Source organism: Alosa sapidissima, chromosome 8 (genome assembly GCF_018492685.1).
Source record: "Alosa sapidissima isolate fAloSap1 chromosome 8, fAloSap1.pri, whole genome shotgun sequence".
NCBI lineage: Eukaryota > Metazoa > Chordata > Actinopteri > Clupeiformes > Clupeidae > Alosa > Alosa sapidissima.
The window spans coordinates 20,716,414-20,729,661 of NC_055964.1; the positions used below are offsets into that span (position 1 = coordinate 20,716,414).

Here is a 13,248-nt window from a genome sequence, read left to right on the forward strand (position 1 = left end):
GGATGAATGGAGAGGATATATATCATATTATTATATTTGCTCTCCCGGAGCTCCCAGCTGATCTAAGGGCATGAAGCTGATCAAAAGGGCATGAAGCTGATCTAAGGGCATGAAGCTGATCTAAGGGCATGAAGCTGATCAAAAGGGCAGAGAGAAAGAAATGACACCTGGGGGTCCTAGAGGGAGTTTCGGCATCATGGCTGACTAATGATTCGCCGTTTGTTCTGTTATCACAAATTACCTCGGGGATAAATTATATGAGCTGACTGACCTTCTGCTCTGCCACCTTCTACTTCCCATAAATCTAATAGTGACGACGACATTTCGCAATGAAAGTATGAGTGCCTAAATCTGTGGGTAAAGTCATGTCTTAATGTGGAATTAAATTTTTGATAGACTGCTATATAATTCCACAATTAATGTGTGCATTGGGTAGCACTGTGAATTCTTCATGAACTGCTGAGTTGATGAACTGCCCTGCCAGTAAACTGCACTGGAATATAACTACTGCTATTTCTGTAAAATCTCCACCAGAATATTTGGGTACCGATGCTGTTTATGGTTCCAGTTTTGTTCTGATTTGCACTATAATAATGTATTCATAATAATACAACATTTATCATGCAGTAGGACCCTGTCATAGATTTTATGGCAACTATTTCCTCATACATTTTATGAGGTTTTAACACTTGTATTTATGGCTCTGTCGGCTGAATGTTCAAATACCCCTACAAAACGCTTGGCAAGAATTTTAATCATGTGGGTGGGCCCAGACTTTGGATGTGATTTCTTTCTTTTAAAATCCTTTTTACGTTCCATTTGTATTCATTCAAATCAATTGCCTCTCCCTCCAATCGTCTCATAAACAGCAGACTGTCTATCATCTGACATCTTCTATTTCTTCCTCATTTCTCTCGGGGCTTCCACAGTGGTGCCAGACTCTCCACCACCTCCCTGCACCACCCAGCCATCTAGACAGCACCACCCACCTCCCAACCACTCGCCACCACCCTCCCACTCCCTCTCATCCACATACCCTCCACCTTCCACATATCAACACATTCCCACTCCCAAATACCCATCTACCAACCACCAACCACACGCCCCCATCCACAAACTCCGACACCACCACACCACACACACACACACACACACAAACCTACTTTCTCACTCAACCCCCCAACACATCCATCCACTCCCTGCACCCACTAACCTCCCCAAAACATCCACCCATCTCCACCCACCCCCACTCCCCCACCTCCTCACTCACCTCCTTGGAGGGCACCCTGGAGCCCTTGCGCCGGCTCCACCAGGTCTCCACCATGGCAATGAGGCACGAGAGCACCACGCCGGCGGCCAGCACACAGAAGACCCCGGCGAAGCTGTGGATGTCCAGCGCGCTCCCCCGCTGCTGTCCGCCCATCGCCCCTTGCATGTCGCACGGCCCATCCCGCGGCCACCACTTCAGCTTCAGAATGTCCATGTCCCCGTTCTGCTGCAGCTCCAGAATCCTAGCGACAGCATGCGGAGAGGGGACAGACAGACAGACACAGGGGAGATGTCTTCTTTTTCAAATATTCAGACCATGGGGAAGATAAGGCTTTGTTCATTTATTCATTAACTCATATGTAGTCAGACTAATACCTGTTTAATTGGAGCTACCACAGTATTAAGGTAATCCTATTAGTGTCAGAGTTACTCAGCTAATGAAGTTATCAAAGCCTTGGCAAACCATTGAAGTTTCCATAATCTAAAAAAAAAAAAAAAACCTGTTTGAATCATTTGATAGCCGTGTCTATCCTGCCACAGTTACCTTTCAGGCTCATCTGTCTGAACAAAGACACTATTCCAAGAGAATACTGTGTGTCTCCTGCAAGGAAACAAATGTTTTCTTTGAAATCAGCCTTTGTGTTTTGCTGGCATGGTGACTGCTGAAAAATAGCGGGTCATTCGGTACAAACCCCCCACCACAAGATGTCAACGGCAGGGTTACTGCATGTTGGCTCACCACTTTGTCAACAAGTCCACTTCACAACACTAGAGGGCACTGTTTACCCAGCTACAGACATGCATGCAGCCTTTGGGTTAACAAAATGACTGCACTTTGTTGTGCTGAACATCGTTTATAACAGCTGTAATGACCCCATCTAAGCCAAATGAATTATGATAGGATTAAGAATCAAAGGTTTATGGGGCCTACTTTCAGTGACTGACTGCATGGATTGATTTGGAGGCCTTGCTACCACGCCGTAAAAGAGTGAAATATAACAAGGAGTGAACAGACCATCAGGGGGCCAAATGTGAATATTTACTGACTAACTAGCTGGCTGGAAGCCTGAGACACACACACTGTGGCTGGTTGGCCTGGGAGTCTGAGTGGAGGAACAGGAACAAGCAGGAGGAGAGGACAGAGAGAGCAAAAACGTTGATGTGCAATAGCCATGTTAACAGAGAGAGAGAGAGAGAGAGAGAGAGAAAGAGAGAGAAAGAGAGACTGACTATGATTTTACTATGCTTGTCACACTGTGATTTCGAAGGATTGCACCCTAGGTTGGCTGAAAGCCTCAGAAGTGAATTTTGTCTAAGTGCCTGACATGTTTCCTGAATTCCTGGTGAGAGACCCCCACTGCTTTGATCATTCATAAAACATATTCATAAACATTAGATCCCAATGTGGCAGCGTGTGATAAGGCATTTCACAGTCAGCTTCATCATGTTGAAAAGCTGCATAGATCTGCAGAGACCGGCTGGCTTTGGTGAGCTAGCCATGTGGTCCTGCTGGGCCGATGTCCTTTGATGATAATGTTTGCATTAGCCTATCTTGTACATCTTTATTCCAAGAATCATACATCTATATGTTTCTCTTTAAGCAGCAGTCAGTGGTTGACCATGGGCAGCATGAGAGAAGTGGTGCTAGCATGTCCACGGGGCTGACATTCACTTCCTGGGAAAAAAAATACGGTGTTCACCAAATTGGCTACTTGTAGGGTGACATTCACAGGACCCCATTGGAGATAAAGGGAGGAAACCTGTCAGTCGTTCAATATACCATCTCATTATCCCGATCAGTGACAGCTGCTCTATGCTGTTGGGGTCATTTCCCAAAAAGCCATGGGGCGTTTGTGCCTCGTTAACGGTTTGTTATTAATGCACTGTTATTGACAGCCGTTGGCTCTGACATGGCTCATTATCTATGTCAATAATTAACAACATTGCAGTTATAGGCCTATCGGACACATGTGGCAAACCAAACCACTATTCATTAATATCCTCCTGCTCATCCTATTAAAATACTTCATACATTGAAATGGCAGCATTGCAAAATACATAGTTATCTGTAGAATTCAAAATAGACCTGGGTGAGCTGCAAGCTCAGTCCCAACAAACAAATTACGTTCATTGATAGTCTGGCTCCTATAGTTGACTACAGGGTTTTTTGGAAACTGTTTCAATAAATGCCTTGCCATGAGCAAAACAAGGTAATTCCAACTGGAAATTGGACGGAAACAGAAAGGTCAATTACATGTACCTTTGTAGAGAAAATCCATCCTTGCAATAAGTGGTTCAATGTCACGCTTTCACATTTACTATTCCAGTGGATTCCAACACTCTCGTCGTCAATACAGACCTTTAATTCAATTCATATTTGCCAGTGCACCACTACTGCAGAGTCAGAATGAAGCTGTCAAAGATGGCAGATGCTATTGTTGCATGTGACTCCCTCTCAGAAACAAATGAAGTTAGCACAGATAAGGGGCGACTAAAAGGGCTAATGAATTATAGGTGTGAAACGAGCGAGGGGGAGAAGAAATCCGTAGGAGAAAATCAGAGAAAATTCATCCATTATTTTCAGCAAATGGGGGATTCAAAATAACAACGCCTTTCTCTGATGTACTGTAGGAGCGGTGGGTGCTCGCAGAAACAGAAAAAGGAAACAATCAGAGTGTGACTTAACATTCATAATCGTACATCATTTCCGAAACATAATTAAGTGATGTGACACGCACACCAAACTCAATTACTGAAACTTTGGAACTATTGACATTCTGAGTAATCTGTAACCAACGCGCCATTTGAATAAGGAAAACTAATAAGATTGTCAGGGAGTATTTTGTTGCTGTGATTTCTCGTTTTCTTCCCGATGTACCTTTCTCATTATGATGGTTGCCAACTTGTCGTACCTACTAAAATGAGTCAGAGAAGATGCAAATAAAGTCTGGAAACTTCTTGTGCACTTGGCTACACTTGTAGGTGTATGTGTGGGAAGTTGGGAGAAGTGTTTATTCCATGCTTGGCTGGTTGTGTACTGTGACGGACTGTGACAGTTTGTGATTTTATTTTCAGCAGCGTTTTTGAATGTCACTTCTCACCTTGGTTCTCCCAACTATTTCAATAAACTCCAAAATGCAGGCACTAGCTTCTAGAGGAAGTCAGTTTAAACTATGACTGCATTTACATGCACTTCAGTATCCCGGTTATGAATCTTTATTCAGGACATGGTGTTTACATGAACACAGAGAAACCTGGTTATTAGTATCCCTGCATGTGTGATGGATACTTGTATCCTGGTTACCAACAATGAAGTTGTATTAGTATTATTATTCTTCATGCATTTGCATGAAAACCAGGATAAGGTGTAGGCCATAATGTAGGCTATATATGGAACAGTTTTCCGGTTTCTTTCGGAGTACACAACGGGATTTCTCAAAATGCTGAAATTGAAATATAATGTTTACATGCGCAAACACAACCAGGATACTTCAAAATCACTATTCAGTGATGCCAGAATTTGTGGAATGTGCATACAAATTAAAAACAAAAACAAATAAAAAAATAAAATTGTGCATTGATAGTTATCTGTTCTTCACTCTCATTCCTGCTACTTTGCACCTCCCTCAGTTTCCTCACAGCTACCCAACAGTTGAGTTCAAGGGCTCCTATTTTTTTCCCCTCGATTGGCTGTTTGTGTGTAATGTACCTTACTAGCAAGTCACTTTGGATACAAATCGTGGGCTAAACGACAAAATGACTAAATGTAATAAGATCCATGCAGGCGAATGCCAACACATTATGCCCCGCTATGTTCTATCATTCTAAATGATCTCCACACCTGACCCCGGCTACTGGATAGTGTATTGCTGTCAGAGCGACTGGGCTGACGTGACCCGCAAAATTGGCCTGGCACTGTGCCCAAGCCCCGGGAGTGATGGCTTCACAGCCTCCACCGCAGGCCTCGTGTTAAGCCGTGAGCTAATGAGCTCATTTTGAGAGGAAGATGGAGGAAGCCATCATCGATAGCCTTTTTTCCTGTCCCTAACCTCCCATCAAAGGAGGCCTGCCCGCTGCTTCTGCCTTTGTGGACCTGCTGAAGGAGAGGAGAGAAAGATACGATGGGGAAGGGGGGTTGTGGTGGCAAATAACGACAGCAAAGATGAATGCCGCCAACACAGGCTTGTCTCTCCACCACCACCATTTGCTCCGAGTCTCGGCCCGGGCTCGCAGTCGTAAATCACAGGTAGAGCACAAAAGAGACACTTCCCTGTCAAATTATATACATCTCCCACTCCTCGCGCTCTGTCAGGACTCCCTCTAAAGTGGAAATCCATTCGATACAACTGCGGCGGGGGCGATAACTAATCATTTAAAAGGGGGGGACAGACACTGGGGGGAAGGTCTTTTCAGCGGTCAGGCGGCTCACAAAATATACCTCCTTGTTATACTGCGGCCATTTTGTAGTTTTTCTTCGGCGAAAGACCTGGGCTCTTATTGATCTCTCGCGTTTCGACGGCGCTGATAACACATGGGGCCCTAACGTCAATGGGCAGGGCCGTGTCTCGCTGACGTCTTTGCTTTACGACTCCACAAATTGGCGCCAGAGCCGTTCAGGTGGCCCCAGCAGGCTGGCGAGACTCTCAGAGGGAAGATGTTTGCATCGAGAGGCGCAGGAGTGACCTTGCCAGTTGTCTCTCTAAAACAGCTGGTCTTCGACAAATTAACACCCTTTGCGCTTAATGAATTAACACCCCGCCGCTCAAGACAAATTGAGCCTGCCGTCCGCCACATGAGCTAACACCCCGGTGTCCTCGGAAAGAATCAACACCCCGATTCGCCCTTGAGTAAGACGGCCTGGGAGGTTCCGCAGGCTGAGGCGGCGGGAGTGACAAGCGGCATGGTAAATAAAGAGACAAGCGAGAGAAGGAAGGTGCCGGAACAAGCGCCCGCGTGTTTCTTGCACGGTCTAGCGTGACCTCTTCACTTGAACCATTGGCGAGAGGGCCAGCACTAGACGCCACAGGGGGTTTTCAGAGAAGCTGGCGTTTAAAGGCTGACCCTTTGACATCTATAGAGTTCTTATTCAATCACATACTACTCAATATGTCTGTCATCTCACCCCGACTCCCTTGCCCCCTTATTTGATGTCTTGATCTCTCTTGATCTCTCTCTCTCTCTCTCTCTCTCTCTCTCTCTCTCTCTAACTCTACCCTGCTATTCTCTGTATTTTCACACAAGAACTTGTCAAACAGCACTGCACAGCACGACCCGCTTAAAGTGCCACAAACATTTTTTTCTTCTTCTTCAGCTGTTCTCACAAAAAGTTGGATGTGTGTGAAATACACAAACACACGCATTTCTTTAAAGCTTGTGCACACATACTGTCTCAACACTGTTGCCGTTTCAGCGTAAGAAAGAGCATTCCTTGTTGTTGACTTTAAGGCGGCATGTCTGTGTATGCACTGCATACAGCATATGGCCCGCATACTAAAACAGTGTTTCTGCTCCTCTCCTCTACTCCCATCTCTCAGACGAGCCTGAGTCCTGGTCAGGTCACAAATCAAAGGGACAGACGTGAGGCGAGCTGCCTGAGGTCCGCGGGCAATTGCATGGGGCTAATCATGAGTGCTTGGCCCGTGGTCAGCGGGAGAGTCCGTCTCGGTTTGATTCTGCGTGACGTGTGGGTCTTCAAGTCCAAACCGCTGTAGCTGCTTCGGCTCAGCACGGCTTCACTCATGGCAGAAGATAAGAATGAGAGAGGGAGAGACAGAGAGAGAGAGAGAGGATGAGAGAGAGAGAGAGAGAGAGAGAGAGGACAAGAAAGATGAGAGGGAGGTCATGGGAGAGAGAGAGACGGAGGAAAAGCATTTAGGAGAGCACAAAAAGGGAAGAAAAAAACAAAAGAGAAAGAGAAAGAAAGAGAGAAAGAGAAAAAGAACTCAGTATCTTCGCAAAAGGCTGTGAGGCATACTGGTAGCACATCACATATTTGCTCTCTCTTTGCTCAAGACTGAAATAAATCTGTCAGTCCTGGAAGGCTGTCTGTCCCATGGTTGGCTAACCTGCCAGCCTGTCTGTCTGTCTGTCCGTCCATCCGCCTTCAGGGATCTCTCTCTCTCTCTCTCTCTCTCTGTGTGTCTGTGTGTGTGTGTCTGTGTGTGTGGCGGCCACGGTAGGCTGCAATCAGAGCTGTTGCCATAGCAACCAAGCTGCAGCAAAAAAAAAAAAAAGATCCCATGTTATTAGATGTCTCTGACAGTGGCAGACAAACTACTTGATAAGAGTGAAAAAAAGGGGGGGGGGGGGGACAGGAAATAAAGACCAGGAGGGGAAAAACAAACGGTGGAGTTTTCTCGGCTGACAAAACAAATTATAACATCTGAGAGTCGCCCCAAACATCACCCTGATTCAGAGAGACAGCTGTATCTCAGTCAAACACTCTACCTCGCAAAACAAACACACACACACACACATGCACACACACATACACACACACACACACACACACACACACACACACACACACACACACACACACACACACACACACACACACACACACACACACACACAACACAGAGAAATCTCCCTGTATTACAGTGTAATTTACCTTGGTGGATATGCGGAGGAGGATTTTAAACACCATACCTTCAGCTGACTGCCAAGTTTCCTGCATAAGCTCACACTCAGACGCAAAGATTAAGCTCATTCATTAGCCAGAACATCCACTGCACACAAACACGGTGCTGAGCAGAGGCTAATGTTGAGGTGGCATCTCGGTCCAAAAATGAATTTAGACTCTTCAGTCTGGGACCTATCACGTTGCCCTGTCCTTTTCAACGTGGCTTGACAGAAATGTCAGATGGAATTTTGCTCACTCAGTCACTTTAATCACCACACAACAAAGTCCATTACCTGACACTGTGCCATACACGAGTCCAATATTATGTGATCCCTGATATGACATAATCCCATGATATTTAACACTCGTCTCCTGTGAGTGTGTTTAAATGCCAGCCCAATTGAGATTGTCTACCCAAGGGAAATATGTTACATAGATTAGCCTCCTCTGGGCAGACTGACATTTTCTTTAAAAACAACAACAATAGAAAAACCAACACGTCCACAGATTAGATGTTTTTTTCTCTCTCTCTGACAATGAAGACAAAGGCATCCACTGGATTAGATGTTACTTAATGCCTATGGAAACTGTTATTGAGATTAAGGCAGACGACGTTTGGACAGTGGGGCCATTCAGCGCTTGATGGATCTGCAGAAAGTGACTCCCGTCGAGCTCGTATGCTAATGCCGCGTCGCTCTCCATCATTCCAGACGTTGTTTACAGTATCAATCCTCCGTGGCGGTGGCGGCGAAGCTTCATTCAAACCCACTAAATCCCACAACAGACTCTGACCCTGCTACCAGTGCCAATTAATTGCACTGAGTGCTCAGGCAAAAAGATATTAACACATAACTCCTCCAAGGCCTGATTTGCAGGATGCCGCTGCCCACGTAAATCTGACGGAGAAGCATTTGTCATTGGCGTGATGAAACTCTGGTCGTCTATGAATAGCACACGCTGCCAACAGACTCCTCACGGCTGTTTGTTTGGATGCAAAGTTGCTAAGTACACATCCAAGAAAAACCAAGTGTCTAAATCTTCTACCACTGAAGTGCACTGCACACTACAGCATAGCACATGTGCCAAGAGGCATGGAGTCAAGGGTGTGGAGAACAACACCCAAGTCAAATATCCCCCTCGCTCTTTGTAACTTTGAAAGCACTTTGTAACTTTGTAGCTTGGGTATTAAAAAGTGCTGTATAGTTTTATATGGAATATTTTTAGTATCATTATAATCATCAGTCCAAAAGCCCTATATAGTCGTATGTGTCATATCACACCACACTTCCCCTCACTAATAAGGGGGACTCAATTCTCATGGCTAGGTAAATGTGTATCACTTTTGTATTGGCACTTTCTCCTCTGTCTAAGGACCAGAGGAGAACACCTTGAGTGTGAGTGAGGAATAAACTCTAGCAGTGAGTTGCGGATCTCCATCCCTCTTGACAACCTACGGCTGGAGCTAAAGACATTAAGAGAACCGCGTGGATCTGACCGCACCTGACATGCCTCCTCCAAGCTGACATGACAGCCTCCCTACTCCCCACCTGACAGCTGCAATGTCTGAATGTAGACCCCAAGAGGACGAGTGGTTTATATCAAAGCTCTTCATACTAACATTCATGAAATGCAACTGAACAGGAGTAAAGTATTCACGATAGTACTCATGGCCACTTGCAAGCAACTCACAATGCAGGTTTATGCTGATATTCACAGACTGCTGGTGTTTAACTAATGCTTTAGTTAAGGGAGGTTCAATTTAAAGCATTACTGAGGGAAAATCTCTGTCTGTTTATCTCTCTGTCTCTCTTCGACACTCTCAATTTTCATCACTGCCTTCTGCCGGCTACTTGTTCAACATATTAATAGATGAAAATTAATATGGGGTCAACACTTCTAAACTTCCATCACACAGCTTCATTAATATGATAAGCAACTGGATGAGAAACTCGATTTAAGATTTCAAGGATCCAAACTGCCGCAGCAAACTAATTTACTTTCTGGAGTCCTTCACAGATAGGGAGTATGGGCCTCTGCGTGTCTCATGTTAAATAACAGATTTATACAAATTTGTCTTGAACAATTCCCTCTCATTTCTCCATCCCTATTTTTTGCAAAAAAACATTTGAGGAGGTATTTATGTTTCCATGTGTGTGTGTGTGTGTGCTTGTGTGTTTGTGTGTAAGGATGGACTCAGTAAAGTGTCAAACAGGATCAATTCTTTTTCATCTTTTCTAATCCGGAGGGCCCAGCGAGTGGTAAACAACCTTTAGCCGATAGGAGCCAGACGTGTGAGGAAAACCTCAAATCAACCTCTCCAATGACTCACTGCACATCTCCACTCCTCCACTGTTCTACTGCTGGGACCCTGACCAGAATAGCAATCACCTGAGCTCTCTGCATACAGTAGCACACCACTAACATTATTACCTCAGATCTCTGAATACGGAAAGCCAGTGATGACCTCAAACATTAGATAATCTTACCAGTGTTGCAACTGCATCAAATTTCTGCATTTGCTATCTGACAATATCATACATCTCTCAAATCTCAGATCATTTTACCAGCATCCTTTTTCTCTCAAATCTTAGATATTCATTTGTTTCATAATCATAATAATTAAAATCGCACAGTTGCGCATATACTATCAGACTAGTAACACAATTATTTCACAACTGTGTTCACTATCTGACCAGTAAATCTGTGTACATGATCTCACCAATGTGATAATTCTACAAGTGTTTCTTGTTTCACTGCAGTTTTGTTATTGAGCCTCTTAAACTAGCCTCTTGTATCGGTACGATATAAACAGCAATACCAGCAGGATATTTCATAAAAAGCAACAGCTAATCAGACCACTCTGACAACGCGAAACACATTATACCAGAGGTTAAAACGCTCCCCCTATTTTTTGAAGCAACACAAAGTTAGTTTCTAGCTGTTATGTGATCGGAAACCCACACAGCCACACCAAGCAAAGGCACAGCTGCTATCTCGCCAATGTGATGGAAAGGCAATTTCTTTCCCTTTTGTGCTCTGTTGACTCCTCGCATCCAGAAAGTGAACAAAGAGAGACGAATATGTGTTTTCATCACAATTTCTTCACAGGCTAATTTAGTCTGCATTGTTTCGCAAGCCATGGGAACACTCCCTGTAAACTGTTTTATGAAAATAAGCAGTGATGGCTCCCCGAGAGGCCGACAATGTCCTGGAAATAATGACGAGGAAGTAAATCTCACTGTCAATTAATAGATTGTTTACTTTAATGAGCGTCATCATTGGCAATGTTTCACCAGCGGTGCACATCAAAACAGGCGTAAACATACTGATATTGATGGAGCTAATACACGCACATGCACACACACACGCACACGCGCACACACAGGCACACACATACACACACACACACACACACACACACACACACACAAACATTTTTCATAAACACAGCATGACTCGTAAAAACATTAAGGAGCCTCTGTGGCGGCACTTGGCAATTAATGGGCTATGTAAATGAGATCAGACTGAGGATCCTTTTGGAGAGAGCACGCCATGTTCAAGTCCTAATGTCATTCTCAGTACTTTTCCATCATAAACATAGTAAGCATAAGCAATATTTATGCATAATCATAGCCAATGCAAATAGGATTTACATAATATGACTATAAATAGCTTGCATAAGCATACAGAACTTGAGTATAATGCAAACATTCATATTGGGTTCCTTCAATAACCTAACATATCTAATGTATGTGTCTCATGCCATTATATATTGCTTATGCTGTAATACAATATGATCAAAATGTGCATGTTATAATGTTATCATGCATAAGATTATTAGAGGGCCACTTCAGATCATGTGGCATGGTATAGAATGGCTGTTAACTCATATGCAAGGTCCACATACTTTTCTCAATTGAAAAAAGATGAGGCAAGAGGCAGAACAATTCACCAAATTCACACGGCGTCCATCTTGTTTTGAGTCAAGTTAGATAACATTCATCATCTAGATCGGTGCATCCTCTTCCTTCATGTCTATCAGTCAAGAGTTAGTAGCAAACCCTGTCTAACCCCAACACACACACACACACACACACACACACACACACACAGTCACAGACAGACACACACACAGACACAGACACACACACACTCACACACACTCCTGTCTCTTAATGTGCTGTCTCTAAAACCATCATGCATCATCTCTGTATGTGGTTACTGGGTTCTCTGGAGCAAGCGCGAGGGCGATGAGAAAACCCATAATCCATGGTCTTACCACCATTTATGTCTCACAGTACCAAATGGACTGTGTCAAATCTACCAGCAAGTAAAGCAGCTTAGCAACAGCTTATCAATAGGCAGACTAATATTATCTAGACCCGCTCAGATCAACTTTGTGTGGAAAAGTTTGGAGTGCCCTGTACTGTAGTAGACCTTAGCTGGGTGAGGGTAGCCACCGTTCCCCTCCGTACCTTTGAGAGAAAATGTCCCTGTAAGGACTGCCGTGTTGCATGGCGATGCCGTATCCCCGATCTGGCGTGTTGCTTCCCACTGTGTAAAAAGAGCAGTCCTCATCGTTGATGGCCACGTACTCCAGCACAGCTGCGTCCCACACAAATGCAAAGCGCCCGTACTTCACCTGTGGACGAAAAGAAGACAGATAGAGAGAGAAAAACAGAGAGAGAGAGAGAGAGAAAAAAAAATGAATTTGAGAAGGGGCTCTCAGTGTAAGGGAACAAACAAATGAGTAAGCTGTTCAAAAACAAATCAAGTGCCATAGAATTACCATAAGCAGCAAAGAGAAAAACAAACAGGAGAGATGGATGGTGCCCAGGTGCACCATGGGTGCACCATGGCTAGAGAAGGTACAAAAGAGAAGTAAAAAAACCAAGCATTGAGGCCAGGTGAAAAACAATGCCAGGTCCTTTTTTCGCGGTAGCTACAACTGGGCCACTACATCCTAACGCCTCTCCGAGTTCAGTGGTGGCCCTCGCACTCTGTTTCCCCTAGCGCTTTCTACCACAAACACTGTCAACCTGCACACAAAAGTGTTATTCTCGATTTCCACACTGACTCTCACTGCAACACCAGGCTCTGAAAAAAAAAGCCATACCGTATGGCTTCTCTATCTGAAATCAGGCAGTAGCCGGTCCAAAGTCTAAAGCCACCTGTATAAAAAGCACTTTCCCAGTGACTCTCACACTAAATGCTGTGAGGGGCAATCAGTGGTAGTGGTGACTGGGCTTTTGTGGTTGAAGGTTTTTCCTTTAGAGAAGCTTGAGAAAGAGAAGCTTGAGACATCGCCAAAAATCTTTATAATAGACACCCACAGGCTTTCCTTTTATGTTGCC

The 13,248-nt window shown here is 44.4% G+C and overlaps 1 protein-coding gene across 3 annotated transcripts in view; it reads right to left on the reverse strand.

The window, feature by feature from the left end:
* The window catches only part of grid2 (glutamate receptor, ionotropic, delta 2), a 324,417-nt gene that overhangs the window by 9,172 nt on the left and 301,997 nt on the right, over positions 1-13,248 (reverse strand). For all 3 annotated transcript variants that reach the window (XR_006033507.1, XM_042100271.1, XM_042100272.1), the window contains exons 14-15: positions 12,370-12,536; positions 1,271-1,511 (exon numbers count right to left, since the gene is read on the reverse strand). Coding sequence is in view for 2 of the 3 variants with exons in the window: in XM_042100271.1 (XP_041956205.1) it covers positions 1,271-1,511; positions 12,370-12,536 (408 nt within the window). In the remaining variant the exon portion in view is untranslated. The remainder of the gene's footprint in view (positions 1-1,270; positions 1,512-12,369; positions 12,537-13,248) is intronic.